This window comes from Mustela nigripes, chromosome 6, assembly GCF_022355385.1.
Source record: "Mustela nigripes isolate SB6536 chromosome 6, MUSNIG.SB6536, whole genome shotgun sequence".
Classification (NCBI taxonomy): Eukaryota; Metazoa; Chordata; class Mammalia; order Carnivora; family Mustelidae; genus Mustela; species Mustela nigripes.
Genome location: NC_081562.1, coordinates 63263562 through 63291552, shown reverse-complemented (window position 1 = coordinate 63291552; position 27991 = coordinate 63263562). Strand labels below are relative to the sequence as shown.

At 36.2% G+C, this 27991-nt stretch overlaps 1 protein-coding gene across 2 annotated transcripts; it reads right to left on the bottom strand.

Annotated features, from left to right (window-relative positions):
• Positions 1-29: 29 nt before the first annotated feature.
• Positions 30-27648, bottom strand: LOC132020632 (pyridine nucleotide-disulfide oxidoreductase domain-containing protein 1). 2 transcript variants are annotated; one of them, XM_059404779.1, is made up of 12 exons: positions 27469-27648; positions 23198-23278; positions 17538-17657; positions 14516-14644; positions 12182-12255; positions 8626-8786; positions 6133-6233; positions 4985-5120; positions 4031-4143; positions 3316-3438; positions 1347-1484; positions 30-748 (listed from the first exon to the last, which is right to left on the bottom strand). In XM_059404779.1, exons 1-12 carry the CDS (start codon positions 27550-27552, stop codon positions 500-502), a joined length of 1509 nt encoding a protein of 502 aa, XP_059260762.1. In that variant the 5' UTR covers positions 27553-27648; the 3' UTR covers positions 30-499. The 2 variants fall into 2 exon arrangements, with proteins under 2 accessions (XP_059260762.1, XP_059260763.1); XM_059404780.1 differs by lacking the exon at positions 14516-14644.
• Between the last annotated feature and the right edge of the window lie 343 nt (positions 27649-27991).

Genomic DNA, 27991 nt, shown 5'->3' with positions numbered 1-27991 from the left:
ATACTCAAGTTCACATAACTATATTAAACTCTTGTGCCTTGACATGTTTATTTTCTTTTGATATGACCAACATTTGATAGCAAAGTTATATGGAATATTTTACAAAGGCTGATTACAGAAAGGGAGTGATTTCAGCTCAGAAGAGCTGTAGAATCCAAACGTAAATAGAATAAGGGATCAATACAAATGATATTACCAAGTAAGATATTGCTACACCTCTATGTAAAACTATATGCCTCTTGAAACCATAACCCTGACATTGCACAATCAGAATGACTAGCGTATCCAACCAAATTGTTGTCTAAGTAGGTAACAACCTAGCTTAATCAGAAATGAGTAACCCTTTTATTTATGTAAGTGGTTTTGTTATATTTTAATATTTTAATATTTTCCCACTGAAATCATTATTACTTCTGTATTCTTAACTTCATTAAGTCAGTGTATTACCTTATTGTGACTTAGTATTTGGAACTTTACGTAGTTCTTTGAAATGCCTTTTTTAATCAAAATAATCTTCTAAATCAATATTTGGATCTAGCAGATCTTCTCCATATGATGAAAGATCTGTCTGATTTAAAATTAAGTTTTCAAATGTTTCTTCTAAGTCAGTTTCACCAATTAAGACAGCTCCCATCATTCGCCCATGCTGCATGACAACTTTGACGTATTCCTGTCCTTTGGTACATCTCAGCATTAATTCATGATCTGAACCTAAGCCCTGTGCGTTGTATTTTCCCAGCAACACAACCTATAGATAGGGATAAAAACATTATTGTAATGAGTACCAACAAGGAAACACTATATATGTATATGTATGTTAACCTAGAATCTATTCACAAAAATTGGGGAGTGTCCCAAAGAAAACATCTGAATGGCACTGCATTTATTGTATGGATGATACCACCCCACAGTCTCTGAACATTAAAAATATCTGGTGAATTAATATCTGTAGGATCCGGATTACACCAGCTTAGAGTCATGAAGAAAAAACTTGCCTCAGAGTAATGTGAAGAGTAAATAATATGCACGGCAAAGCACCTGGTTCATTCTTGAGTGTAACAGCTATTGGTTCTCCCCACAAAGAATGAATCTCAAAATGTACCAACAGGGAATAAGCCTAGAAGAGACTTTCCCCCACTTATGGGTAAAACAGTATAGCACAGGAAGGTGGGTAATGAACAGGAATTAAGACCAGTGGTAAAAACAGGTACTGATTTCCAAGAAATGAGGAAATGAGAAGATGTGTCATGTTTTGTAAAATAATTATTTAATTTTCTCATCTGAGTAAGTATTTACATGGTTTTCGTTTTAAGACTAAGGAAAAGGCACTGATTTGCTTATCTTACCTTATAGTTAAAAAATTTTGTTACATGAGCAAAAAGCTCAAAGCTGAAGTCCATGTCAATAGATTCTCCTAAACTAGCTGCAGCCATGCACTTCGCTGCATACCATCCCATCTGTCTAGCCTGGGTCCACAGCCTCATCTGAAAGAAAAAAATGTCATGAGAAAATTTTTCATTGTTCTTACTTTAAAGATGCCTTATAAAATTCTTTAAATGACTTCAATGTTGACAGTCCTTGAGACTGGCTAGATCTAGCGAGTTAGAGGATTAGTTGGATTGTCTTTGCTGTAGAAGCAGTCACCAATCCATGCTAACCAAACCCGATTTTGCTAGTTCATAATTCTATCCAAATTACTGCCTTTCAAATTAAAAGATGATACCAAGTCTGTTTCAATAAACTATTACAAATAACTAAAACATTTCAGGGCGTACCAGGTAAGAATACTACTAATTAACTAGTCACCTTTTTTATAGTAAGTTTCATCATCAGCGTAAGTAGAGATAATAGATGATCACTGAAGAATTCATTTCTTCTCCTAATCCTCAGATTTTGGTGCTACATAGTTAAGGCCTCTCATGCAGTTAAACTGATGTATTAGTTGGGTGTACAGCCTTAGGAAATCTTATCAGATTTCAACAACTGATGCTGGGAATTTTAAATTCTTCCCTTACATTATTTATTTCTAATTTACTGTATGTTTATTTCTACAAAGTTTTAGGAATCCCTGATATAACACTGGCTGTGAAAGTCAAGAGATTTAAATACCAACTCTTCTCCATGTTTATTAACAGCCTTAATTTCTTCACCTGAAACATAAATATATACCACCTATTCTCTGGCTATTAAGAGAATTAAATAAGCTAATGTAGGGCCCTGGATCATATAAAACTGACTGGTATACTTATTTATTGCTTCTACAAATTAAGAGACAAGATCTATTAGATTCACTCAGAATGAGACATCTGTTTTGTTTTTGGATATTGCCTGTAGCCGAGTATGACACATAATAAGGATATAATTTACCCTAGAGGGTTTAAAGTGTTTAAAAAAATCTCACAGACTTGAAGACAGCTATGCCACAGAAGTCACAGAATGTAGGAAAAACTGAAAACAAGCTAGCACTTTCGAAACAGGCTGAAAGCACTCTTCCTATGACTTATCTCCGTAAAAACACATAAGTGTTGAAGGTGCCTCTCAGACTACATCTAGCCCTTCTGCTACTTCACACTCCATAGTTAATCTGAAGGAGTAAAATCTACCTGTGGAGCTGGTCTTTCACTGAGTGTTACCTGGTTGTTTTATCTGTAATGCCTACCTGCATCTCTACTCCTGCTAAGACCACCTGCCCTATGACTACAGTCTGAGTATCTTCCTGAAGGATTTCTGCTCCACTCTGAAGAGGCAGGCAGCACCATGAGGGTAGGAGGACGTGGACATCCAGTTGGATGGAGCTGTTCGGCTGAGGAAGGCTGTTCACTATAGGAAATTTTTTCAGTCATAATTCCCAGAGGGACAAAACTGGGTCATCAGGATCCCCCCATCATCTATATGGTTTATACCTCAGTATGTTATTCATTCATCTAAAGCTGCGCTGTCCAGTCTGGCAGCCACTAAATGTAAGTAAAATTAAAATTCAGTTCCTCAGTCACATTCAGCACATTTTAACGGCTCAACAGAGACATGTAGCTACTGAGTGGACACTACAAGCATATTGAATGTTTCTGTTGTCACAGAGTTCCACTGGACACTGCTGCTAAATGTATGAAGGTAAGACATCCCAGTGTGTTCCACCTCTATTTAATAACTTGCCAAAAGGGAAACATTCTTTTTAAAATGTCACAGAAAACTCTAGGATAGCTTCCTACTTAAGTGGGAAAACCGGAAATTTGGATTTGCTGGTAGCGACTCCTTTACCGTCAGATGGAATCTGAAAAATCAGATACAAAGGTGTGATGATGGATGCTGGCTTACTTGCTGCCACACCGGGCTGGGCTGCCAGGATGCAGTGCAGATGTCACCAGCGGCGTAGACATCAGAGAGAGATGTGTGCATATAAGCATCCACTTTCAGGCCACCATCTTCTCCTAGAGCAAACTAAATGAGGTTCCTGATAAGTATACATGGGAAGAAAAATGAAAGATGTCTTTTTTGTTCTAAAGTAAAAGACTAAGTCAAATTTTTATACCTCAGTATGCTGTCTTTAGTGAGAGAGTGAAAAACAGCTGCAAAGTTTAGATAACTCAGCTGAATTATTAGGGAATCAAAATCCTACTAGGACAGACCTACTCAAAAATTCTTAAGACTTTCAACATCAAGAACACTCAGTAACCATAGTTACTACCCGACTTGTAATTACAGTATTCTTCAGTTTTGCGAGCTTCAAATGCTAAAAGGCAGTTTCTCTAAAAAGAATCATTTGTAAGAATTCATAGGTGTTCATCTCATCAACCTTTAGACAAATGTGCATTATGTCCCATTTATGAGGACACTGATGCTGGGATGTTTACCACTTAAAATTTTAGGTAGGCAATATGAAATGCTACAAATAAAGGATGACTGCACACTAAACTTAGCTTCCTTAAGTTACAGTTTTACACTAAAACAATGAACACTGATTTATACTTGAGAATTAGAAATTTTATACTACTTTAAAAATACTCATAGCAGGACAAAAAATTTCACCTACATTGTTGCCACAGAGGAAAGGTTCTGTATTTGGTGTAACTCCTGTAGCACTGACAATGAAATCACAGCCGTATATCTTTTCATTAGTCAATTCCACATATACAGGCCATACCTCTTTAAAACAAACAGAAAAAAACCACCTTCATTCTCAAATGTTATCACCACCAGCTGTCATTAGCATGTGAATATGTAATGCCTAGAATAAAGAGTGAAAGAAAAAGGCAGGAGAGGACTTTAAAACATACCCTTTAATAACTTTATAAGGCATATTTGCTTAAACAATTATAATGCAGTCAGCACTGTCTTCTTGTTTTGAGTATATTTACAAAATTATGGCATTCTAAACATCTTTCCTTCAAATTTAGACTACTTCTAACAAAATGATTTTAAGCCAATAACCATTTTCTAAATATTAAGCTATTATACTCCACTAAGAGTTTAGTCCAAATTCTCATTTTGCAACGTTTTCCCTTATTACTCATATTCAAACTCTAACACTACCTTTTCCCATGGAAAAATACAAAGAATTCAATAACTGGAATATCTCATATGCCAGTCTAGCTGAGTTTATTTCTTCAAACAGCAGTAGTTCTCACAGGAAGTGTAGAATAGGGATTTGATCTGTTTCTTAATCCCAAATTTATAGATTTTCAATCTGTTTGATTTGGGGGAAGTCATTTCACCCCTGGGAGCATAAAGGCTTTGTTTATATTTGTTTTGATCTGTAATTGACTCAAAGAGTTGTGGCTATAGCATCATGAACCCCATGTAAAATTATCAGGAAGCTTGAAGACTTAAGTAATGAAAATGAAATGACTTACATTATTAATTAATGCTTTCATTTTTACTTTTTATGTTTCAATTTCATAAAGAAATTGAAGTTTTTAATATAGTAAGATTAAGTAAGGTTTCATCCTTTTAAATTACTGGTATTTTTTCTTATTTTATTACTTACCATTATCGGTTGTGACTGACTGATTAGAATGGTCTCCTGGAAAAGGCGAGGACTTTTTCTTAGAAATTCTAAATTCCTCCTGAAGGAAGATTTTCTTTACTTCACACATAGTTTCAATGTGAATCTTATGAGAAAACTAAAATAACAAATTCCCAAAAAATGACTTAGGTTACTCATAATTTAAAAAAAATTACAATATACTTGCAGAAACACACAGAAAAAATAATCTTACAGTATAAAGGAAAACACACTGGCTGCCCCAAATTAAAAAGCCTCTCAATTTCTGTGCATGAAGGGAGTGAGCAAAAATCCGTTCAGAACTTAAGAGAACAACTAGTTGCACTGGCAGGGGATGCGTTTAAGTCTAAATGATAATTACAAATACAGTGTTTAAAAATTACAACTGCTAGAGACTATAAAAGCCTCTTGAGGGCAGGTCCCTGCCAACTTACTGTAATATCCAGAACCTTAGTAAAGTGCCAAGTATAAAGGAGATAATGTTTACTGAACCAAACTGCTGAAGTTCTCAGGTTAAAAATACTATTAATCTTTGGATCTGAAGATGCAGGAAGAAATGATTTTATATAATTTCTATCACCAAAATTAGGTATGCTATGAAGCCAGCTCCCCTCCAAACTACCCAAGGCTGTAAAGAAATCATATACGGTGATGAGGACTCCACAGATGCTTCTTACAGTATTTAAATATCACAGGCTTTTTAAACTATTTAAAAATAAATATCTAATAAATAAAATGAATAAAAGCAAGTTATCTGCTTATCCAATTAGGATGTTAAATACCTATTTTATTTAGAATTCATCAAATAATCTTTAAGATAGTATAATGCATGTGAAGTGACTTGAGAAAAGATTAATTTAAAAATAGGACAGTTACAGTCACTGTAGTCTGGGTCTGGAAATCTGTCCGCCTGAGGAACTAAAAAGAAGGGCACGAATCAGTTTTAGATGAATGAAATACTTAACTTTGGTAAGGAATTGGACCAACTGCCATTGGTCCTGTCTGTCCTAGCACTTTGGATTTTAAGTAAAGTAACCCAGCAGTTGTTTGACGTATTTGTGACCAGCTTTTAACGAACAGTTTAAAACTTAAAATTGCATCTTAGGTTTAATTCATATATGAACACCTACCTCTTTTGTACCTTTGAGATTCAAGCCTTCATGCCAATCAGGTCCCAAAGCACTGCCCATACTGCCAGTACCAGCTGTGGTTTGTGTTTCCTTTTTCTTTCCTGAAAAAATAAACTCAACTCAAAATTCAAATGATCTAAAAACTGCCAGGCAGAGAAGTATGCTTTGTATTCTCAAGCTTTTAGGAAATGTTATAATTCTCATATGTACATATATACAGCATGACTAAACTAAGATATCTGTATGGATTATTTTATTATCTTAATATTTTGTGATATGTGGGTATTTTATTATCTTAATATTTTGTGATATAGAGCTATAAAATGGATAATGTTTTGATCAAGTGTTGAGTTTAAACACAATGTGTTATACATACATCCCCAAATGTATGTTAAAGTGAAGGGTAAGAGATCTGATAAAAGGTTAATATCCAAAATATATAAAGAACTCCTACAACTTGGTAACAAAAATACAATCAAAATTAAAAATGGGCAGAGGACCCAAAAAGACATGTTTCTAAAGACACCTGGCTAACGGGGACGTGACAAGATGCTCAGTATCATTAATCAGAGAAGTACAAATAAAAATCACAATGAGGTATCACCTTATATTTATAGAATGGCTAGAATCAAAAAAAGAAGAAATAACAAGTCTTGGCAAAGATGAGGAGAAACAAGATCCCTCATGCAGTGGTAGTGGGAATGCAAATTGCTATAGCCACTGTATAAAAACAGTATGGAGTTCCCTCAAGAAATTAAAAATAGAATTACCAAAAAAAAACCCCCAAATTACCCTATGATCCAGTAATTCCACTACTGGCTATTTACCCCAGGAAAAGAAAAACACTAATTCGAAAAGATATATCAAGCCCTGTGTTAACTACAGCATTAGTTACAACAAACAAGATATGGAAGCAATCCCATGTCCATCAACTGATGAATGGATAAAGAAGATGTGGGGTATGTATGCAATGGAATACCACTCCCATTAAAAAGTATGAGATCTTGCCATGTGCAACAACATGGATGGACCTAGAGGATATAATGCTAAGTGAAATAAGTCAAAGACAAATGCCACATGATTTCATTCATATGTGGGATTTAAAAAACGAGACAAAAATCAGACTCTTAAATACAGAGAGCTTGTGTTTGCCAAAGGATGGAAGTATGGGTGAAATGGGATTAAAAGTATACCTATCATGAGGAGCACGGAGTAATACACAGAATTGTTGAATCATTTTATTGTACACCTGAAACTAATATGACACTATAGTCAGTATTTCAGTAACACTATATATAACTATATATTCAGTTATTTCAGTAACACTATACTTCAGTAAAATTGTTTAAAATAAACACATGCAAGTTAAACTAGGGAAAATATTTTAAAACAGCAAAATAAATAAAGCAATAGGCTCAGATATAGTGCCAAGGGGAGGCACTGGTAACGCAGGCAAAACAGGTGAACAGTAGTAAGTAGTATGAACTTCCAGTTACAAATAAGTCACAGGGCTATAAAGTATAGCACAGGAAATACAGTCAGTGGTACTGTAGTAAGTTTGTATAGTGACAAGAGTAACTAAACCTACTGAGGTCACCATGTCATAATGTATAAAAATACTGAATCATGAGGTGCCTGGGTGGCTCAGTGGGTTGAAGCCTTCGGCTCAGGTCATGATCCCAGGGTCCTGGGATTGGGTCCCACATTGGGCTCTCTGCTCAGCAGGGAGCCTGATTCCCTCCTCTCTCTTCCTGCCTCTCTGCCTACTTGTGATCTCTGTCAAATAAATAAAATCTTTAAAAAAAAAAATTAAATGTTAAAAAAAATACTGTATCACTACTGTTAAACACCTGACTATTATAGTTTGTTATAATTCAATAAAAAGATTAGCCATCTGTTTTTAAGCATTTTATCAATTTTTAGCACCCTCAAAACTTACAGAATTCTTTTTGAACTGTGTAAGCCAAGTTTTAAAAAAAGCTCTTAAAATACTACGTTTTATTTTTTTTCTTTTTTCCTAAAGATTTATTTACACGCACGTGCACGTGCAAGAGTGAGCATGCAAGCATAAACACAAGCTGGGGGGAAGGGGAGAGGGAGAGGGAGAAGCAGACTCCCCACTAAGTAGGGAGCCCCATGCAAGGCTCCACCCCAGGACCCTGAGATCATGACCTGAGCTGAAGGCAGGTGTTTAACCAACTGAGCCACCTAGGCATCCCTGTATTTCTTTTTTAATTCACTGCATGTTTTGGTAAAATTACCTTAAGTCATGTCCAGTTACTATTTGCAAAGATGCAGATAGGCTGGTTCATTTACTTCACCTTAAATTTTGAGTTTTAATTATACATATTTGTCATTTTAAGAAATCCTGGAAAATCTAAGTCATGTAAGATACAGAAATGATACTATCTATATTTCTTGTAGCCTTTTTCTATATGGCTAAAAAGCTAAACAGTTTCATCTGTGAATTAATGAATAAGATGCTGTATTTACCTTCAGTTGTATATCTGGTTCTTTTATGTGCAATTCTGCCCTCTGGTTTTTCAGCAGTGAGCCTTGAAGTCAAGAATTCAGCTGCTCCTGCATCGAAGAAAGTATTCCCAATAGCTTTATCTTTAATGGCCCAAATGACTTCACACCCTTCAATTTCATACCTAAAAGGAATATTAAAGTTACTCAGAGCAATTCTGAAAGTCTGAGTAGAAATCTCTGTATTTGCAAATAATTATCTCTGAAGGCAAAAGTAAAGAAAGTAGTTTAAGACAAACTGAGCAAGAATGATTGTAAGGAGGAATGGAATACTCTTTCAGGATAAAAAGAGTTGAAGTAGAATAAGTAATAAAATAAATTTAACCAGTTTACTGAAAGAACATAAAAATGACAAACATATGTAACTGAGTATCAGGTGAAATTTCATTACAGTGAGCATCACTCTAAGCAGTCAAATTCCCCAACATAGTTATTGTATGAATGTTCTCCAGGGTTCCATGAATGAACAGTGCTTTTTTGACGTGGTTACAGTATAACCAACGATGGATAGATAGATGGATGGATAGTATACAGTTAAAATACTTCACTTCTTTGGTAACAAGTAATTTGTGTACTCAAGCAACATTATGGAAGGAGATAGGAAAAGGAGAGAATTAGAGTTATCAACTAAAATTTTAACTCTGTTATAAAGAAACCACTACTCTGTAGTCCTCTCCCTTTGTCTCAGAAATGTCCAAGCCATCCAGTCAAAGAAAGACCCGGCTCACAGAAAATCAAGGAAGAAAGGAACGGCTGTGGTGTACACAGGCCATCACCATTCATGAGATGGCCAGAGCTCCTGCACATTGCTATTTTATCTCTTGGTCTGATCACCCAGAATAGCTGGGTGGTTTGCTTAGTATTCATTTCACCAAGTCCCTGAAGTCTGTTAGGTTTTTCTGCTGTTAATACTTGTTTTGGTACAACTGATAAACTGGGACAATCCTAGACAAACAGGATATATGGTCATCCTAACTGTACTAGGATTTTATTTGAACCGGTAGTGGTACTAAGATTATCACATGTTAAGAACTATTAATGCTGACTTATGGTCAAAATATCACCATCTTTATGTCACAGACGCTATAATGTAACACATGGACTTTTCAAGCTAATCAGTAAATGGATGATACAAAAAATAAGGTTTAATACATCTCACTTCACATCATCTGATGTTCATGCTTTCTGACAATATGGTAAAAGATCCTCTTGCACCATCTAATGAGCCTTTATTATGTGTTCATAAATTCCTGCTTCGCTATGGCAGAAACAAACATTTACAGTTACTAAATTTCACATTCTTTGGAGAATATTCTATATGCTGCTCAGGTCATACAGGATTGCTGATGAGCAGAAAGTAGAATATACAAACATTCAGTAATAAATTTCTTATCAATATACATATAGGCACATAGTTACTATGAAATTCTTTAGCTTTCACAAATTAGAAATTCCTCTACCATTTTGTAGAAACTTTAAAGTAATACAATAGTACAACGCATATCAGTATAGCTTAAAATACTGATGCTTGACTAGTAAGCCACAGTAATAAGTAACCATGAGAACTCCTGTATGTGCCCCACCTGATAGGACACCCTGTACTCCCCTTAGCCTATGAGCTATGCCCTCAGCAAGATACTTCACCACAGAGGTATCCTATTTTTTAAGACCACCCTTAAACAGTGAAGTATGGTTTTGTGAAAGTATTAAAAAAAAAAAAAAAGGTTTTGAAAAGCAAAGGATTAACCTATACTAGTAAAGAAGAAAAGTACACTGAAGAAAATGCGCATTTGCCCTGGGGGATCATGAGGGCTACTGAAGAGCAGAAAGAGTTTGTGTGATTTCTCATCATGATATGATGAACACCTGATCATCAGTGGACGTAAGCTGAGATAACAGCATTATATGTGTCCTTTCCTTAGGAGTTTTATCAAATTATATAGTCTATCTCCAACCTAAAGAAAATGAGGAACAGGATTAAATGGTATAAGACTACAAACATTTCTGAATACAGAAAATTTTCCAATGCAAAGAATCATAGTGTTAAGCTATACTTTCAGTAATCGCTAGTGGAGAAAATTTGTGATGTGCCTCCTCCTTCCTCTTTGTTCTGTTTGGTTTTGACTCTAGTTTTTCTCTTTTTTTTTTCTCTGCAGTTCTCATTAGTGCCACAAACTTCATCATTTCAAGAACGACTGCCACTCTTAGTACTCAGGCAATTTAGGAACTCTTAAAAGCTTCCACTGGGATTCACCACCCTGTCAGAATAAGGAGCAAAAACCTAGTCCAAGAGTTAGAATAGATAGGGCTTTGGCAAATTCCTCATTTTGATATAAATTTGTCCTCTTTGTACTTGGACTCCACTTTCTGGCCTGAAAATGTCCAAACAATTCCATGTCAGCCATCCGTGGGAAGATACAATTACAAAGAAAATCAATGCTCTGTAAACCATAGCAGGATATCGATTCCTCAATGTTCTCTGAACCTGAAATATCATCTTAAGATAGTATTTTTTTTTTAAGATTTTATTTATTTATTTGACAGAGAGAAATCACAAGTAGACGGAGAGGCAGGCAGAGAGAGAGGAAGGGAAGCAGGCTCCCTGCTGAGCAGAAAGCCTGACGCGGGACTCGATCCCAGGACACTGAGATCAGTACACTGAGCCACCCAGGTGCCCCTTAAGATAGTATTTTAATTTATGTGTTCAACATTTTCTGACTTCCAAAAAACCAAGAGCTGGGAGTACCATATATCTTGAACTAGCGAGTCATGGGCCAATCAAGTAACCATATAAATGAGTGAAGCAGGATGGGTATAAATAGTAAGTGGTGGGGACTGTTATTAGAAAGCTCTAAAAGTGTGCACATTCAAATTGTTGTTCAAGATAGTACATGTTTACCAAACATATCTGTGGGCCACATCTCTCCAGTCACCTGTGTGTCACCCCTTGAGACAGTAACCATGAGAACTCCTAAACTCATGTTGCAGCAATGGTATCACTGCAACTATGAACTCCATGAAAGCTAAAAATACAAAGTTGATATTTTCCTTAAAAATATATGAAAAACAATTACGTTTATCTTTGAGTTTCAGAATACCAAGATGTTTCTAGTCTGCCAATAATCATACAAATCACAGAGCAGTGTTTAAATAGTGTTTAGGGTACCTGGGTGGCTCAATGGGTTAAAGCCTCTGCCTTTGGCTCAGGTCATGATCCCAGGGTCTTGGGATCGAGCCCTGCTTCCCTTTCTCTCTGCCTACTTGTGATCTCTGTCAAATAAACAAATTAAAAAAATAGTATTAGGGCACCTGGGTGGCTCAGTTGGTTAAGCAACTGCCTTTGGCTCAGGTCATGATCCTAGAGTCCTGGGATCGAGTCCTACATCAGGCTCTCAGCTCCAAGGGGAGTGTGCTTCTCCCTCTGACCTTCTCCCCTCTCATGCTCTTTCTCACTATCTCTCTCTCAAAGAAATAAGATCTTTAAAAAAAAAAATAGTAGTATTTAAAAATACATACTTACACCAATTCAAGTGCAATGCCGCCATTCCCTATGATCATTATTCTTTTAGCTTTAGTAAGCTGTTTCTGAAATTCCTGTATTGAAAAGGACACAGTGTTCTGTAAGTAGTGGACATAACTTGAAGCAAGGGGCTTCACTGATAATATTCTGAAAATACAGGAATTTTATCTGATTTACACAGGAACAAAATAAATATCATTTGCCCACTCTGCCAGGACGCAATATTACAATACTTTGTAATATTACAAGTACTTTGTTTCATCCAGGCTGTCTTCACAGCAGTGCCTCTGCTGATTTCCCTTGCCTTTCAAGTCATTACATTTCAAGTCATAACATTACATTACAGTTATTACATAGTTTAGAATTTCAGTAAAGCGGCACAACCTCTAGTTCATCATCACATTCCTGACTCCTTTATCCAATCAATTTACTAACAGGACACTGATCTGTATCTTACATATAGGGTTATTCCTTTTCACCTAGTCCTTCAGTTGACGCTTTCCCTGGAGTCAGTCAACACTCAAAACTTGCATGAATGAGCAGTGCAACAGTTTGGTGGTTAAGAGTCCCTGGCTCTAGGAGTTAGTAACTGCTCGCAATTAGTAACTTAGACAAGTTGCTTAACCCCCCTGCGCCTCTGGTTCTTCAACTACAAAGGGAAACAAGAAGTGACTCTATCTCATTTGGCCTCTGCAAGCATTAAGATAATGTAAATAAAGCCGTTAGAGGCAGGCACAATAATGTCCAACACTTATCAGAAAAAAATTTTTGCTCTTATTATTATGAGACAACTAATTGATGACTCTACCACCTCCCTCCTCTGCCCCCTAAAAAAGATCACAATGACTGTAGGGATGTCATGGTCATTTTTATGGCACTTTCAAAAGTAACAGAATAGTCCCACTGCTTCACAGTGACATATGAATAGCCGAATTCCTCTTCCTACTACGTCAAGTTCTATTAAATCCTATTTCTATTAAATTCATCCAAAGCTTTATTGTAATAGTCAATAATTACTGAAACTGACTTGTTTAAAATGCTACAAGAAAAAAAAGAATTAATTTTAGTTTGTCTGTCACTGAGGACAATAATTTAAGAAAAATCTGTTAAAAACATTGGATATGGAGATAAATAGTATGCGTTTAAATTGTACTTCTGATAGACTTAATAACTACTTTAGCACAGATAAAAACTTAATTTCTCCATCAGAGTTTCCTAATTGTAAAACGGGAGTAATACTGTCACACAGGATTAATATGAGCAGTTCATGTCTGCAGAGGACCTCACTGGAACATAGTTATGCTCAATCTTTGATAATGGGAACCTGAAATGTTTATAATTATAATTAAATTATAATTTATAATTAAGTTTTTCTAGTTTTCTCTGAATTCCTATTTAATTAAGAACAGGCTGAAAAAATCACCTTTTAAGAATATGAAATATTATCAAAAAATGTAAAATTTATCACCCTATGGAAGAGAAGTAAAACAAACTTGAGGTAAGACAGTATTATTATTGGAAACCAGGAAGAGCTTCTTGGCAAAAGGGTCAGTGAACTCTAGAAGCCCTTAAATCCACTACCAGAAAAAGTTGTATAAGGTTCCAGAGAGTTTCACCTTATTGGGATAGTTTACTACAGTTCCTGAGTACAACAAACCAAATGATTTTTTCAGTTCAGAGATACTGTCATGATTCTAACCATAAATATCTTCTCAATATTAATTTCTTTGCTAAGGGGTAAGTTCAGTAAGTTCGGGAAATGGTTTACCTTTTTGTCTTTTTTTTTTTTTTAAAGATTTTATTTATTTATTTGACAGAGAGAAATCACAGGTAGGCAGAGAGGCAGGCAGAGAGAGAGAGAGGAGGAAGCAGGCTCCCTGCTGAGCAGAGAGCCCGATGCAGGACTCAATCCCAGGACCCTGAGATCATGACCTGAGCCGAAGGCAGCGGCTTAACCACTGAGCCACCCAGGCGCCCTGGTTTACCTTTTTGGAAGAAGATCATTATATTATTTAGATTACAAATCACATATTCCCAAACTACAGTAATGTATGTGTGTATAAGTTATAACCTTCAGCTTAGTTGTTATACCTGGGATACAATGCACAATGGAAAGAACACAGAACATCAGCATGAACTAAAAAAACAAAAATTATCAACCAAAGCTAAACTGAAACTGGCAATAACATAACTATTTTCTGGTTTATGGATCCTAAAACAAACCTCTTCTATAATTTAGGAATTAACACTTTAAGGAGAATACTTTGATTCAAATATAGAAAAGCCTAAGAAATATTCACATTCCTTTCCTATGACCCAACCTAAGAATGTTACCTGAGCACTGTCTGTATCACGGATTCCTAATACATAAGGATTTCCTTCACATATCAACTTTGGCTTAGCTCCAGTGCACAGACAGAGTTTCTTATACACATGCTGACTGCCATCTCCTGTTACAATGCACTGTAAGAACATAGAGCAAAGAAGGAGAGAGAAGGAACATGGTCATCCATGGATACAACTTCACTTTAAATGAAAAATTCAACATGAGGAAAGCAAAAAATACATTAAGGCTAACTCTTGGTGGCACTCTGCTTTGTTACAGCAAATCAAAGTAAACAAATCAAAGTAAATGTGAGAATGCCTTCTCCCATTGTCATTCACCATCATTGCAGGGCCATGAGCCATACTGGGAATCTGGTGAAAACTAGTCTTTCTCCCCTGGGAAAAAAGATATATGCACACCAGATTTTACATAAAACTCATGATATTCAGTGGGGTATTGCTGACCTCAGACAAAAAATTAAACATTCAGAAATTTTAAAAAATGAGCATTCTGATTATTATACCTGGGGTAGGCCTTAATGAATATTTCCAATCTCAGTGGAAATTACTCTAAGAAAGATGTAGTAATTCTAATGATATCATACCTTAATACCCAGGTAGAGTGTGGTAGAAAAGGGTACATTACCTAAAAACATTAGAAGTGCTAAAAAATACTATTTATATTCTTAAGTACAAATAACAATCACTTTACCAGCAAACATGCTCTTTGGGGATATTTTCATAAAAGTAAAAAATACTTTAACCTTAATTCCTAGCATGTACTGGCTTTAAAGTTATTTGTATTAATTTTTAATGACATCACTGAGCCTAAAAATACATGAGAGACTATGGACTCTGAAAAACAATCTGAGGGTTTTGAAGGGGCGGTGGGGGGTAGGAGGTTGGGTGAGGCCGGTGGTGGGTATTATGGAGGGTATGTATTGCATGGAACACTGGGTGTGGTACATAAACAATTCTGGTACACTGAAAAGAAATTTTAAAAAATAAAAATACATATTTGAGATCCACTGTTTTTGTTCCTTAGTATTGAATGAAAACCTACATCTAAGTAGTAGCCTTTAGAAAGCATATATCTGTAAGTACATATGACTATAAGAGATGCCAGACTTTGTCAGAGTGGTTTAGAGGTTAACAGTGTGCCATGTGTTTGATTTATAAAACATGGCAACTGGTAACTGTAGCACTTGATACTCAAGGAGACATTTGTTACCTGTTGTAACTCTTCAGCTGCTTAACAAAAACAAAGCCAATAATTCCACACAGTATAACACACATAAGAAATTCTTCCTGAAGATAATATGGTTAGAATTTTATCTAGCGAACATTATTATAGACCCTGACCAAATTTTAAAAATAATTTGGACTTAGCTACTGAAAAAACACAAGAACTCTTTTCATTGTTTACTGTTAAATTTTTGGAAGTAGACAAGACACATAATCTCTAATTCATTAAAGAATATAAAGGACAGATAATACAGACATGATCTCATTTAGGACACTTCAAATGGTAATGGGAGGCACTTAGATTTACTCAAATGCCCAAATATAAATTACCTCAATTTATTTACACATCTGAGCACACTTCTATTTGCAAATTAATTGACATGGATGTTATATATCATAGGTACTAATGTAAACATTAGAAATTTATTCTGGTTTTGGGATTCAGATTTTTAATTTTTAATTTTTCCTCATAAAATTCAGTACTTATTTATTTTTTCCTATCAAATTATTTGTGTTTTGAATGTATTATAAGTGTTTTTTCTCTTTAAGGGAGAGCTACTCAAACAACTGCAAACTCTACTTCCCATCTTGCCTGAAGCTCATCTGAGGATACTGCTGATCATCCGACAATACCCTTTCCTAAGCCCGCCTTAGTAAGTCCCATGTCCAATGGGTTACTCGGTCCTGCTGACTTTACAGTAGAAATCTCATTTATATCTGGGCCGTTCTTCCCAACTTACACTATCCCTGTCTTGGTTCAGGCCTTCTACCATTTTGGACTGCAACCACCTTCCGATTTGGCGGGTGGCCAGCAGCCCTTCACTCCGCCCACTTCCTCCTTAACACTGCTGTCAGATCTACCTTGCTAAAAGCATATCCTATACAATATCACCCTGCCACGACCTAAAATCTCTTCATTCCTCCTTTGATTATCAAATAAATTTCTTGGCATGATGTAAACAGCTCTTCACAGTCTTGTTTCTTTGGCCTCATCTGCCAATCTTCTTTCCTTGTCCCCACCACAGTTCCTCTGACAGCGTCACTCTCCCACGTGCCCCCTTCCTTTTCTTTGGGCCTTTGAATAAGCCACCTCCTTTTCCTACAGTGCCCCTAATTAAGAACTCTTAATTTACCCACCTTTTAAACCCTATTCAAATATTACTCCCTCTGTAAAGCCCTCCCAAATCCCTAATATCAGAGCTTTGGTAAGATTTCAGTGACTATGCTTTTCATGTTCCTATAGTTACAGGCGCACATGTGTATATTCGCTATGACACTGAACGCTCCCTGGGCAGGTGCCCTGTACTATTCCTGTTGTCTCCCAGCACTTAATGGGGTGCCCAGAACACAGCAGACACTGTATAAAATGTTAATGCTCATGTAAAACATTAAACTAATCATATAATCCCAATAACCCACAACAAGTATAAATTTTCCCAGTAATAATATAAACCATTATCACGAAATTAGGGACCTTAGTGGTGGTGGTGGTAGAGTCAGGGTCAAAAGAAAGCAGGCAAAAGCCTGTCAAGATTGAACAGGGGGTGTCATAAAGAAATAAATCCTCTTGGGTGCCTGGGTGGCTCAGCTGGTTAAGCAACTGCCTTCAGCTCAGGTCATGATCCTAGAGTACCAGGATCGAGTCCTGCACTGGGCTTCCAGCTCCACAGGGAGTCTGCTTCTCCTCTCCCATGCTCTCTCTCAAATAAATAAAATCTTTAAAAAAAAAAAAAAAAGAGAGAGCAAGTGAGAAAGAAAGAAAGAAAAAAGAAATAAATACTCTTACGTGTTCTTTACTCTTCAGTTCCTTTACTCCAGACTCTATAATCTTAATGTTGGGAAAGCGATTTTCTAACATGGTTTTTGGTTGCTCTTCAACATCAAACTCCTCCAATACTTTAGAAACCTGTAATAGATCATAAAGGTAAAAATGTATGTTTAAGAAATATTTCAAGAATTTTATTTATTTATTTATTTTTAAATATTTTTACTTATTATTTGACAGACAGAGATCACAAGTAGACAGAGAGGCAGGCAGAGAGAGAGAGAGGAGGAAGCAGGCTCCCTGCTGAGCAAAGAGTCCAATGTGGGGCTCCATCCCAGGACCCTGGGATCATGACCTGAGCTGAAGGCAGAGACTTTAATCCACTGAGCCACCCATGTACCCCATATTTCAAGAATTTTAAATAATAAACCTTTGCATTTGTGTTTATATACTAGTTACTTCATATTCATAAAACGAAGTCGGCCAATTGTACTATAAACAGCGTAAAGAAGACTAACTCCACATTTTAAGACTTGAACTCAAATATTGGTCCTACCACTCAGGCAAGTCAGCCAGGTCACTACGGCTTAGTCTCCTCGCCTGGAAAATGAGGTCTGACTCTAGTCACTTCTGCATACTTTGACCACACAGCTTATTGACCTCCTTAACCTTACAGTTTTCTCTGTCCACGAACTAGCTAACTTTATGGTGATTTAGCCTTTAGACTCTTTCCTGCTGTCCAAACCCATTAGCATCTTCTTGGACTCCCTTCTCTTCCTGTGTAGCCATAACTCCTCTGTTGTAGATAATTTCATGTTTTGCCCAAACTTTTACTTCCTTGCTTTCTAATCTTTAACCATTAATTACCCTGAAAACCCACAACAAAGATTGAACTACTGCTGCTTTTTCCAGTCCTATATACCCAGTCTTCTGTGGAAGGACTGGGCCTTGCAGACTGGCATTTGACCTCAGCTGCTCCCTAAATACTACTGGGAAATCCTATTACATGGCCCTAGCGGTTCTCAAACCACTTAGTCTCAAGACCCCTTTACACACTTACAGGTACCTGAGGACCCCAAAGAACTTTTATCCATGTGAGTTAAGCTCAGTGATATCTGCTACCTTAGATATGAAAAATGAGAAAAATGTAAAATATTCAATTCAATTAGAAGTATAATCAATACATGTTAAAGAGATATAGTATCCTTTCAATAAAAAATAACAATTTTTCCAAAAGAAATTAAGAATGGCATTGTTTCACATTTTTGCAAATATCTTTAATGTCTGATCTTAACAGAAGATCTGCTTCTCCTTCAAACTGTTACAATATATTAATTTGGTTGAAGTATATGCAGCCTTTTCAGAACTGTATATTCTTCTTTGATGTTACACAAACTCAACAAGCACATTTTCTTAAAGATTAGTTGCAATGTAGAATTTGAAACCATATCAAAGAATTTTTATCCTCTCTAACTGTGAAATCTGCTGGTCTATCCTACACTTGGAGTGGATCTCGTAACATCACGTTCATCATGTGGACAATAGTGGTTCCCTAAGTTATGGAGATCTTCCCAATGTTAACACATTTTATATAACTACAGTATCAAAAGATCACATTACTATCACCAACAATCTCATTAGGAAAGGCTTTAAGTACCATGAGACTCACAGTTAGGAAATTAGTTTTCCAAAATTCTAATTTTGGCTGGAAAGCTCTAATTTTGTCCTATTGGCAGCAAATACTGTCGCTTGTTTTCCTTGAAGTGACAGACTCACTTCACTCATTTTTCCAAATATGAATTACTATAGTGTGTCGGTTGTTCTTTCAAGTAAAACTGGTGTCCATGAAAGAGAAATTAGTTCCTCTCACAACTCAGCAACTGCACATCTGCTTTTCCTTGAGACAATACCACTCCTGTGCATAGAACAAGTGCTTTACGCATGCAGCCCATTTCATCATACAGAGTATGAAAAAGATGTACACTTAAAGCCAGGATTTAATAAAACTAACATTTTTTACTGGCTCTAATTTATTTAACTGGGTGTGTGGCAGTGAAGAATACAATGACCTCTAATCCAGTTTAGCCACTGTTACTCTTACACCATTAGTGTTTAAGCATCAACATAGTGAGAAGAGTAACATCTAAGTAACATCTTCCATCCGTAAGTAATTTTCCCAAACACACTACATTCTCTGCATTCCCAGCAAATCACCTTACCTCTAGGCCATAAAGGGACTACTAAGAACTCTTACTACTTCTTTCCCACCATCTATATAATTCTTGGCTATAGTCTGCCTTCTTTGACCCATTTCTACTGTTTCAAGGTGAATCCAGTAATCTATGCTCTATATGCCATCGTGACTTACCTCCTCAGGACTTTTATTATGTATTCCTTGTTTTCCTTCATCTTCGGCCTTCCCTATTCCCTACAGGCTTTTTTTTAAGGTTTTATTTATTTATTTGAGAGATTGAGTGAGAAAGCATGAGAGGGTAGAAGGTTAGAGGGAGAAGCAGACTCCCTGCTGAGCAGGGAGCCTGATGTGGACCTGATCCTGGGACTCCAGGATCATGACCTGAGCTGAAGGCAGTGGCCTAACCAACTGAAACACCCAGGTGCCCTTCCCTACTGGATTCTTAATCTCAACAGGTAAACATGCTAAAGTGTTTTCCACCTTTAAAGAAAGATTAAAACTCAACGTAATGCTAGTCCTCCTGTCCTCGATTTGCTGCCACTCTATCTTTTCTTTCTTCGCAGCTAAATGTCAAAAGAGAAAAGTGTATGTTTACTGTCATTTTAGAGTTAACCCCCTATTAACTTATGAAGATAGTGTAAACTGTCTCAAAGTCACCAATGATTTACTAGAAAGGGGCACTTCTGAGTCCTTGTCTTTCCTGACTACTCCCTGGAACTGACACCTTTGACCGTTTTTTGTTTTTTGTTTTTTAACAAAGATTTTATTTATTTATTTGCCAGAGAGAGAATGGGAGCAAGCAAGCATAAGCAGGGGGAGAAACAGGCTCCCCACTGAGCAAGGAGCCTGATGCTGGACTTGATCCCATAATCCCGGGATCATGACCTGAGCCAAAGATAGATGTTTAACTGACTGAGCCACCCAGGTGTCTCGTGACCACTCCTCTTAAACTTTTGTTTTCTGTGGATTCAGGGGATACCCCTCTTTCATAGTTCTCCTCTTCAATCAGACTAATAAGGGTGGCCATTTTCAGGTCTCTCTTTTTCTCTGATCTTCTTTAAATGTCAGTGTTCCACAGGGCACTGCTGCTGGATTCTCTCACTGTATGTATTCTTCCTGGGAGATCCTCCCCATGCCTATGGTTCAGCTGACACCGAGACTGTGATGAATACTAAATTTCTATCTCCAATTCAGCATTCTTGCCTGCTCCAAAAGTTTGGCAACATCTAAATTTTGATAAAATACAATTCCGTACCATAGCATACAACCCCATCATGGTCTGGCCCCTGGCTACTGGTTCGACCTCACACTTCACACTCCAGCAGCACTGAATTGGTACCTGTTAGAGTGTATTACATAGCAATATACTTTATGCACCTTGGCAAATGCCTGCCTCCATTCAACCTCTTACAAACATGGGAAAACTTACTATTCTTTCAGTCTCAGTTTCAATGCACCCTCCTATGTAAAGCCTTTCTGGATTCTTAAAGTCAGGCTTTGGCACGCATTCATAATATATTTATAAAAATAATTATGCATATATTGTAGTATGACCTCGGTTTTTTTTGCTACTATCAGCATAATTACCATATTGTATGATAACTATGTCTTACAGATTTGTTACCCCAATAGAGAGGAATTATTCCGAGAAAGTACTACTCATTAACCATGAGGGCTATGGAACCAAAGGGCCTGTATTGAAAACCTATCTATACATATCTCAGAAACTTATCCAACTTCACTGTGACTCATTTACCTCATCTGTAAGTGGGGATAATATAAGAAGCTACTTCACAGTTACTTAAGGATTAAATTAATACATTTAAAACATTTAGATGAGTGTCTGGTACATAGTAAATACTCCATAAGTAATGTGAGTTATAATTAGTAAAAATTTCTCCTTTAGAAATTACACAAGCCACGAAAACATATTCTTTAACATTAAACAAATAATTCCTGATAAAATAAAATGTGCCTCTTTACCGTTCTCTGAATCTCACACTATCCCACCACTACTGCTGTCCCCTGACTTCAGAGATAACCATTAGTGACTTTTTGGTATAAGCTCTTTCAATCTCTGTATTCTGGGTACCTAGCACACTGGCTGATATATAAGTCTTTGATAAATGATAAAAAGGATGCAAGTTCCTACTTCTTAATATTATGAATAACTAACACTTGCATAATATTTGTTATTCTAATACACTTTCACATATATTAGTATATCTTAAACTCCCAACCTATACAACTTTAATACTTCTTAAGCAAGAAGATATTATTACCTTAATATTACAAGTGAAGCAACTGAGATACAGATTTGCCAAGCCTACATAGCCAGTAAATAAATTAGGCCTAGAACCCAAGATTGTTTTCCTTCTAGTGTACAAAATTTACAAAATAAGCAAAAATTGAACTCAAGTCTTACAACTGTGGAATAGTTACACCAAATTCAGTCTTCTGGAAAAACACTTATAAGACCCAGCTATATACCTTTTTCTTATGTACGTGCTCTAAGCCTATAAATGAATGTATATTTTTTTTCTTTTAAGAGATTAATAGTCATAATTTATTCCCTGGCTCTCCCAAGCCCGTAAGTGCTTTGGTTGTACCTAGGTACTAAGATACCTCAAGTATCTCTAAGCAGATTCTAAATAAACAATATATTGTGCTTAATTATCCTTGGTCTTAGCGTTTTACAACATGAGAAAGTTTTATTTTATTATCAGGATGTAAGGGAAAATTTGTATTAAAGACTATGGTAGTATTCTTCACTGAGGTATGGAAACAAAAGACTTACTTAATTTTTTGCATAGGCATTATAACATAATTATAGCACAATATATGCATAATTTATAAATATACATAATTAAGACATACATCAAAACTTTTTTTGATGTGAGGTACCACATCAAAAATGTTTAGAGCTAACTCTTCTATGATACTATTAGCCAAATGATCTCAGACTCTCAATGTAATGTTATGATGTGTGTAATGTAAATTCATGGAACTACAAAGTGTTCTCAGATGCTTATTACATATCTGAAACATCTGTACATGTAAACTTGACTGAGAAGCACTTTTCTGATTTGCAAACACGTACAACTGTATATGTATGTATATATACAACTGTGTGTGTGTGTGTGTGTGTATATACATAAAATGACATCCAAATACATTTGTAATCATATTTGTATAACATTTTTCCTCAAAAACACTTTATTTAAAATTTTCTCAAAAGTAATTTTTAGTGGGAGGAAAAGATGGGAAGAAAATAAAGGAAATTCAACATCATTTGGGTGCTCTCGATATTCAATATATAATTCTAAACTTTGAGCTTTGATCTTAAAATGAACAAAAGAACATTCTTTTCTATCAAAAGAACATTTTGTCATTTTAAACATTTAAAAACTATAATTACACTAACTACTATGCAAGATACTGAAATTTAAAAACACTAATACTAAGAAAGTAATACAAAGGTTCTTACCTGCTTGAAATTTGTAACTGCTTTAATAACAGGAGAAGCGGTTACCAGGAGAATATCTTCTGATGGAAACTGAATAGCCAACTTATTAAAAAAAAAAAAAAAGTTGGGAGAAAATACATGATAAATAACTTTAGGTATTATTATATATACCATGGAGGATGAGACAGGGATAATGCAATTTTAATAATGTTATTAACCTAGGAAACTATAAACTCATTTTTCCACACCTAAAGGTCTCCATTATTCTGTCTTCTTATTTATGGGGCAGTGGTGAGTAATATTCAACACTGATACTGATAAAACAAGTAATTCATTTACACTAAACACTAACAAAACCTCCTGAACAAGAAAAATGATACAAAGAGGTATTCCTTATTTACTTAAACTATCTTAATGCCAATTCAAAGTTGTCATGCAGAGAATGAGAAGAAAATATTTTCCTAAATAACAGTTAAACCAACCTCTATTTTACTTTTTTTAATTAATTATTTTTATTAACATATAATGTATTATTTGCCCCAGGATACAGGTCTGTGAATTGTCAGGCTTACACATTTTACTCAACTTCTATTTATTTTAAAATAATATTTTCATTTCCCTGCAGTAGGATAATATTACAGCAAATCCTTACTAATAAACACTTAGCCTGACTTTTCCCAAGTGCTTTGGCATTGCTATTGTGCCTCTTCCAAATGCCCAACCAGTATACACTCTGGGAAAACAAAACCATTTTAGTATTAGCTTCAACAGAATTTAGAGGCTTAACTTGCTAATTGTTTCATCATTTTCCTCTGGTTACAACCTCACTCTCTCTGAACTTGAAAGACTTTTCTTAAATCACACTCTGGTTCCTAAACTCTACCAATTTCTAGCTCTTTCTCTACTATACCATTAAAACTGAGTATGTTCAACCAAAAAACTATTAGAATGAACAAATGAATTCAGTAAAATTTCAGTAAAAAAAATACAAAACTGATACACAAAAAGTGGTCATTTCTATATGCTAATAACGAGCTACTGGAAAGAGAAATTAAGAAAACCATCCCATTTACAACGAAATGAAAAAGAATAAAACATCTAGGAATAAATTTAACCAAAGATGTGAAAGACCTACATTCTGAAAACCATAAGTCACTGACAGAAGAAAATTAGGAAGACATAAATAAATGGAAAGATCTATCATGCTCATGGATTTAATATTGTTAAAATGTCACACTACCCAAAGCAATCTACAAATTCAATGCAATCCCCATCAAAATACCAGTGGCATTTTTCACAGAATTGGAAGAAAGAATTCTAAAATTTGTATGGAACTGCAGAAGACCCCAAATAGCAAAGCAATCTTGAGAAAGAACAACAAAGCTGGAGGTATTATGCTACCTGATTTCAAACCCTACTACAAAGCTGTAGTGATCAAAATAGTATGGCCCTGGCACATATATCAGTGGAATGGCACAGAGAGCTAAGCCCACATATATGATGGTCAATTAATCTCTGATAAAGGAGGCATGTAATGGGGAAAAAAATTCTCTTCGTAAACACTGTTGGGAAAACTGAACAGCTTACATGCCAAAGAATGAAACTGGACCACTATCTTATACCATATACAAAAATAAATTCAAAATGGATTAAAGACATGAATATAAGACTTGAAACCATAAAACTCCTAGAAGAAAACATAAGCAATCAGCTCTTTGACACCAGGCTTAGGAATATTTTTTGAACCATTCACCTCAGGCAAGGTAAAACAAAAAGCTAAAAAGCTAAGACAAACAAAATTAAATCAAACTAAAAAGCTTTTTCAGAAAAAAGGAAACCATCAACAAAGCAGACAGACAACCTACTGAATGGGAGATAATATTTGCTAGTTACATATCCAACTGGGGTTAATATCCAAAATATAATAAAAAATTACACAACTTAATGTAAAAAAATTTAAAAAGGGGCAAAACTTGAAAAGATATTTTTTCCAAAGAAGACCTACAGATGGCCAATAAACACATGAAAACATGCTCAACATCACTAATCACCAGGGAAAGGCAAATCAAAACCATGAGATAAACCTCACAACTGTCTAATTGGCTATTACCAAAAAGATAAGAAATAATAAGTGTTAGTGAGGATGTGGAGAAAAGGGAACCATTGTACACTGTTGTTGGAATGTAAAATGGTGCATCTCCTATGGAAAACAATATGGAGGTTCCTCAAAAAATTAAAAATGGAACTACCATATATTCAGCAATTCCACTTCTAGGTATGTAAGAGAAGAAAACTGAAACACCAGTTTAAAGAGATACATACATTTCTATGTTCACTGAAGCATTATTTACAATAGCCAAGATATGGAAGCAACCTAACTGTCGACTGATAGATGAATGAATAAAAAGATGCGGTATAAATATCAATGAAATATTATTCAGCTATAAGATAAAATAAATCTTGTCATTTGTGACAACATCAGTGGACCCAGAGAGTAATTATGTTAAGTGAAGTAAGTCAGAGAAAGACAAATACGATATAATTTCACTTATTTGTGGAAACAAAAGAATAAAACAAAGCAAAACAGAACTCATAGATACAGGAAACAAACTGCTGACTGCCAGAGTGGAAAGGGGTTGGGGGTGGAGGGGAGTTGGGCAAAATAGATTAAAGGAATTAAGAGGAATAAACTTCCAGTTATAAAATAAGTAAGTCATAGGGATGTAATGTACACCATAAAGAATATAGTCAATCATATTGTAATAACTTTGTATAGTGACAGAGGTTAACTATGCCTATTAGGTCATTTCATAATGTATGAAAATATCCAATCACTATGACATATACCTAAGACAATACTGTATGTCAATAATTCAATAAAAGGGAAAAAGAACATCTTCAATTCATCTATACACCTTTAAACTTCGCCAGATTCTTTTCAGTATCATCTCATTTGAACTTTCTGTAATACTTGATAATATTACCACTCTCTCCACCTTTCTTTTCTTTGTATATTCTGTAATTTATTTCCCCACTTTGTTTGCAGTGGTACACCTGGCCCTCAAAATTTCTTTGTACTACTAAATTCACCTTTCAACTGGCCTTCCAGTCACATTTTAACCAGCTGCCCGTGGCCCAAATGCATTGGAACAAACCACCTCTCATAATATTTCATTTGACCACATTAGGCCACTATTCCAAATCATCTCACTACTTGCAACTTCTTGCTAAATTCTTAGCAAGACTTATATGTCCCTTTATGATCTGGTCTCTGCCAATCTTCCTACCTTCACCTCTGGTCACCTCCTCCAAACACCATGTTCTTTAAGCTTTGCCACTCTTAGGTAATGCTATACTTTTTCCACCTGAGATTATATCCTTGCCTCCCTTTGGACCCTCTGATTTTTCTTGTCTGTCTGGTGAACTTTTTACTCAATTTTCCATACTAAGACGAAAGGCCACTCCCGCCCTGATTTACACCCTGCCAACTCCACAGGCACCCCTAAACTGGAACGATTTATTTACATGTCTTCCACTAGACTGTGAGTTCTAAAAAAGGAGGTAGCACGCCTTGTTTATAAAGAACTAATCAGCCCTTAGTACAATGCCTGGATCATAGGTGTTTACTTGGTGAAAAAAAAAAACCCTAAAAATTAAAAGTTTGCAAAAACCTCTTGAATTTCTTGCTCTACTTCTGTGACTTCAGTAATTGCTGAATGTTTACTTTATATCAACGAAGCAGTCCTTTTTGGAATGTACACAGGTATTTATTTTGTCTGATTATTCACTAGAACCAGAAAAGCAGTCCTAGTTACATTTAATCTCTTGCTGGTTGTTTTACAAAACACTACTGGAGATGAAATCTCTTCCACCTTGTAGAGACTAGAAGTATAGTCTGAGAAAGTATAAGAGAAAACGTTAAGAGTTTATCAGTTATTTACGATGAACTAAGAATCCGGCATATACCCGGAAGCTGAATTCAATCAGTTAATTAAGAAAAAGGGCTGAATTTTCTGACCAAGTACTTACTAGTTTTAAGCCCTCTTGCTGCTCTGACATAACCAGGACCAGAATCTGATTCAGTCAGCTTTGGGGTCCCCCCCCCAAAAAAAAACCTTGCTCCCTACTCCTCCCTGAACCCAGGGCGAGGCTTGAGAGGCTCTAACAACCTCGACCAGGGACCACCACGCAGCCTCTAACACCTGAGAGCAAGGAGGAGTGCGGCGGGAGGGAAGCGGCCAACGAGGGACTCCGGGGTCGGGAAAGCGGCGGGGCTCTGCGCGCCAGCCTACCTGCTCAGCACAGGTAACACCCGCGATACCACCGCCGACCACCACAAACTTCCCAGCCGTTGAGACAGGCCCGGCTGCCTCCATGCTCTCAAACTCCCACTGCCTTACCGACAACCAGTGGGCGACCCGCGTCCCTTGTACTCCGGGAGCGGAAGTCACGCTGGGCCGCCACTTCCGGTGCCGGCGCCGAGCCTGAGACTGAGCTACGGGTGCCCGGCAGCTCATACTTAGTGTTCTAGAGTTTGCGGTTCGGACCGCGATTCCCAAATCCAAAGACGTTTCTCTGATTCCAGAGTTTTCTTTTACTGCCAGTCGCCTGGATGTGGTTTTTCCACATAGTTTGATAAGGAGAAGACACAGAACAAAATAAAAGAAGAGAAAGTAAAGAGGATGGGTCGCCAAGAGAAGCTCAGCAAATTCTCTAAACACAAACCAGAGTTCTCATAGGACAGAGCATTCTCAGAATAAGTGAACCGCCCCGGTTTTCACTATTCTTTCTTAGGAGAAACTTGACAAAGACTTA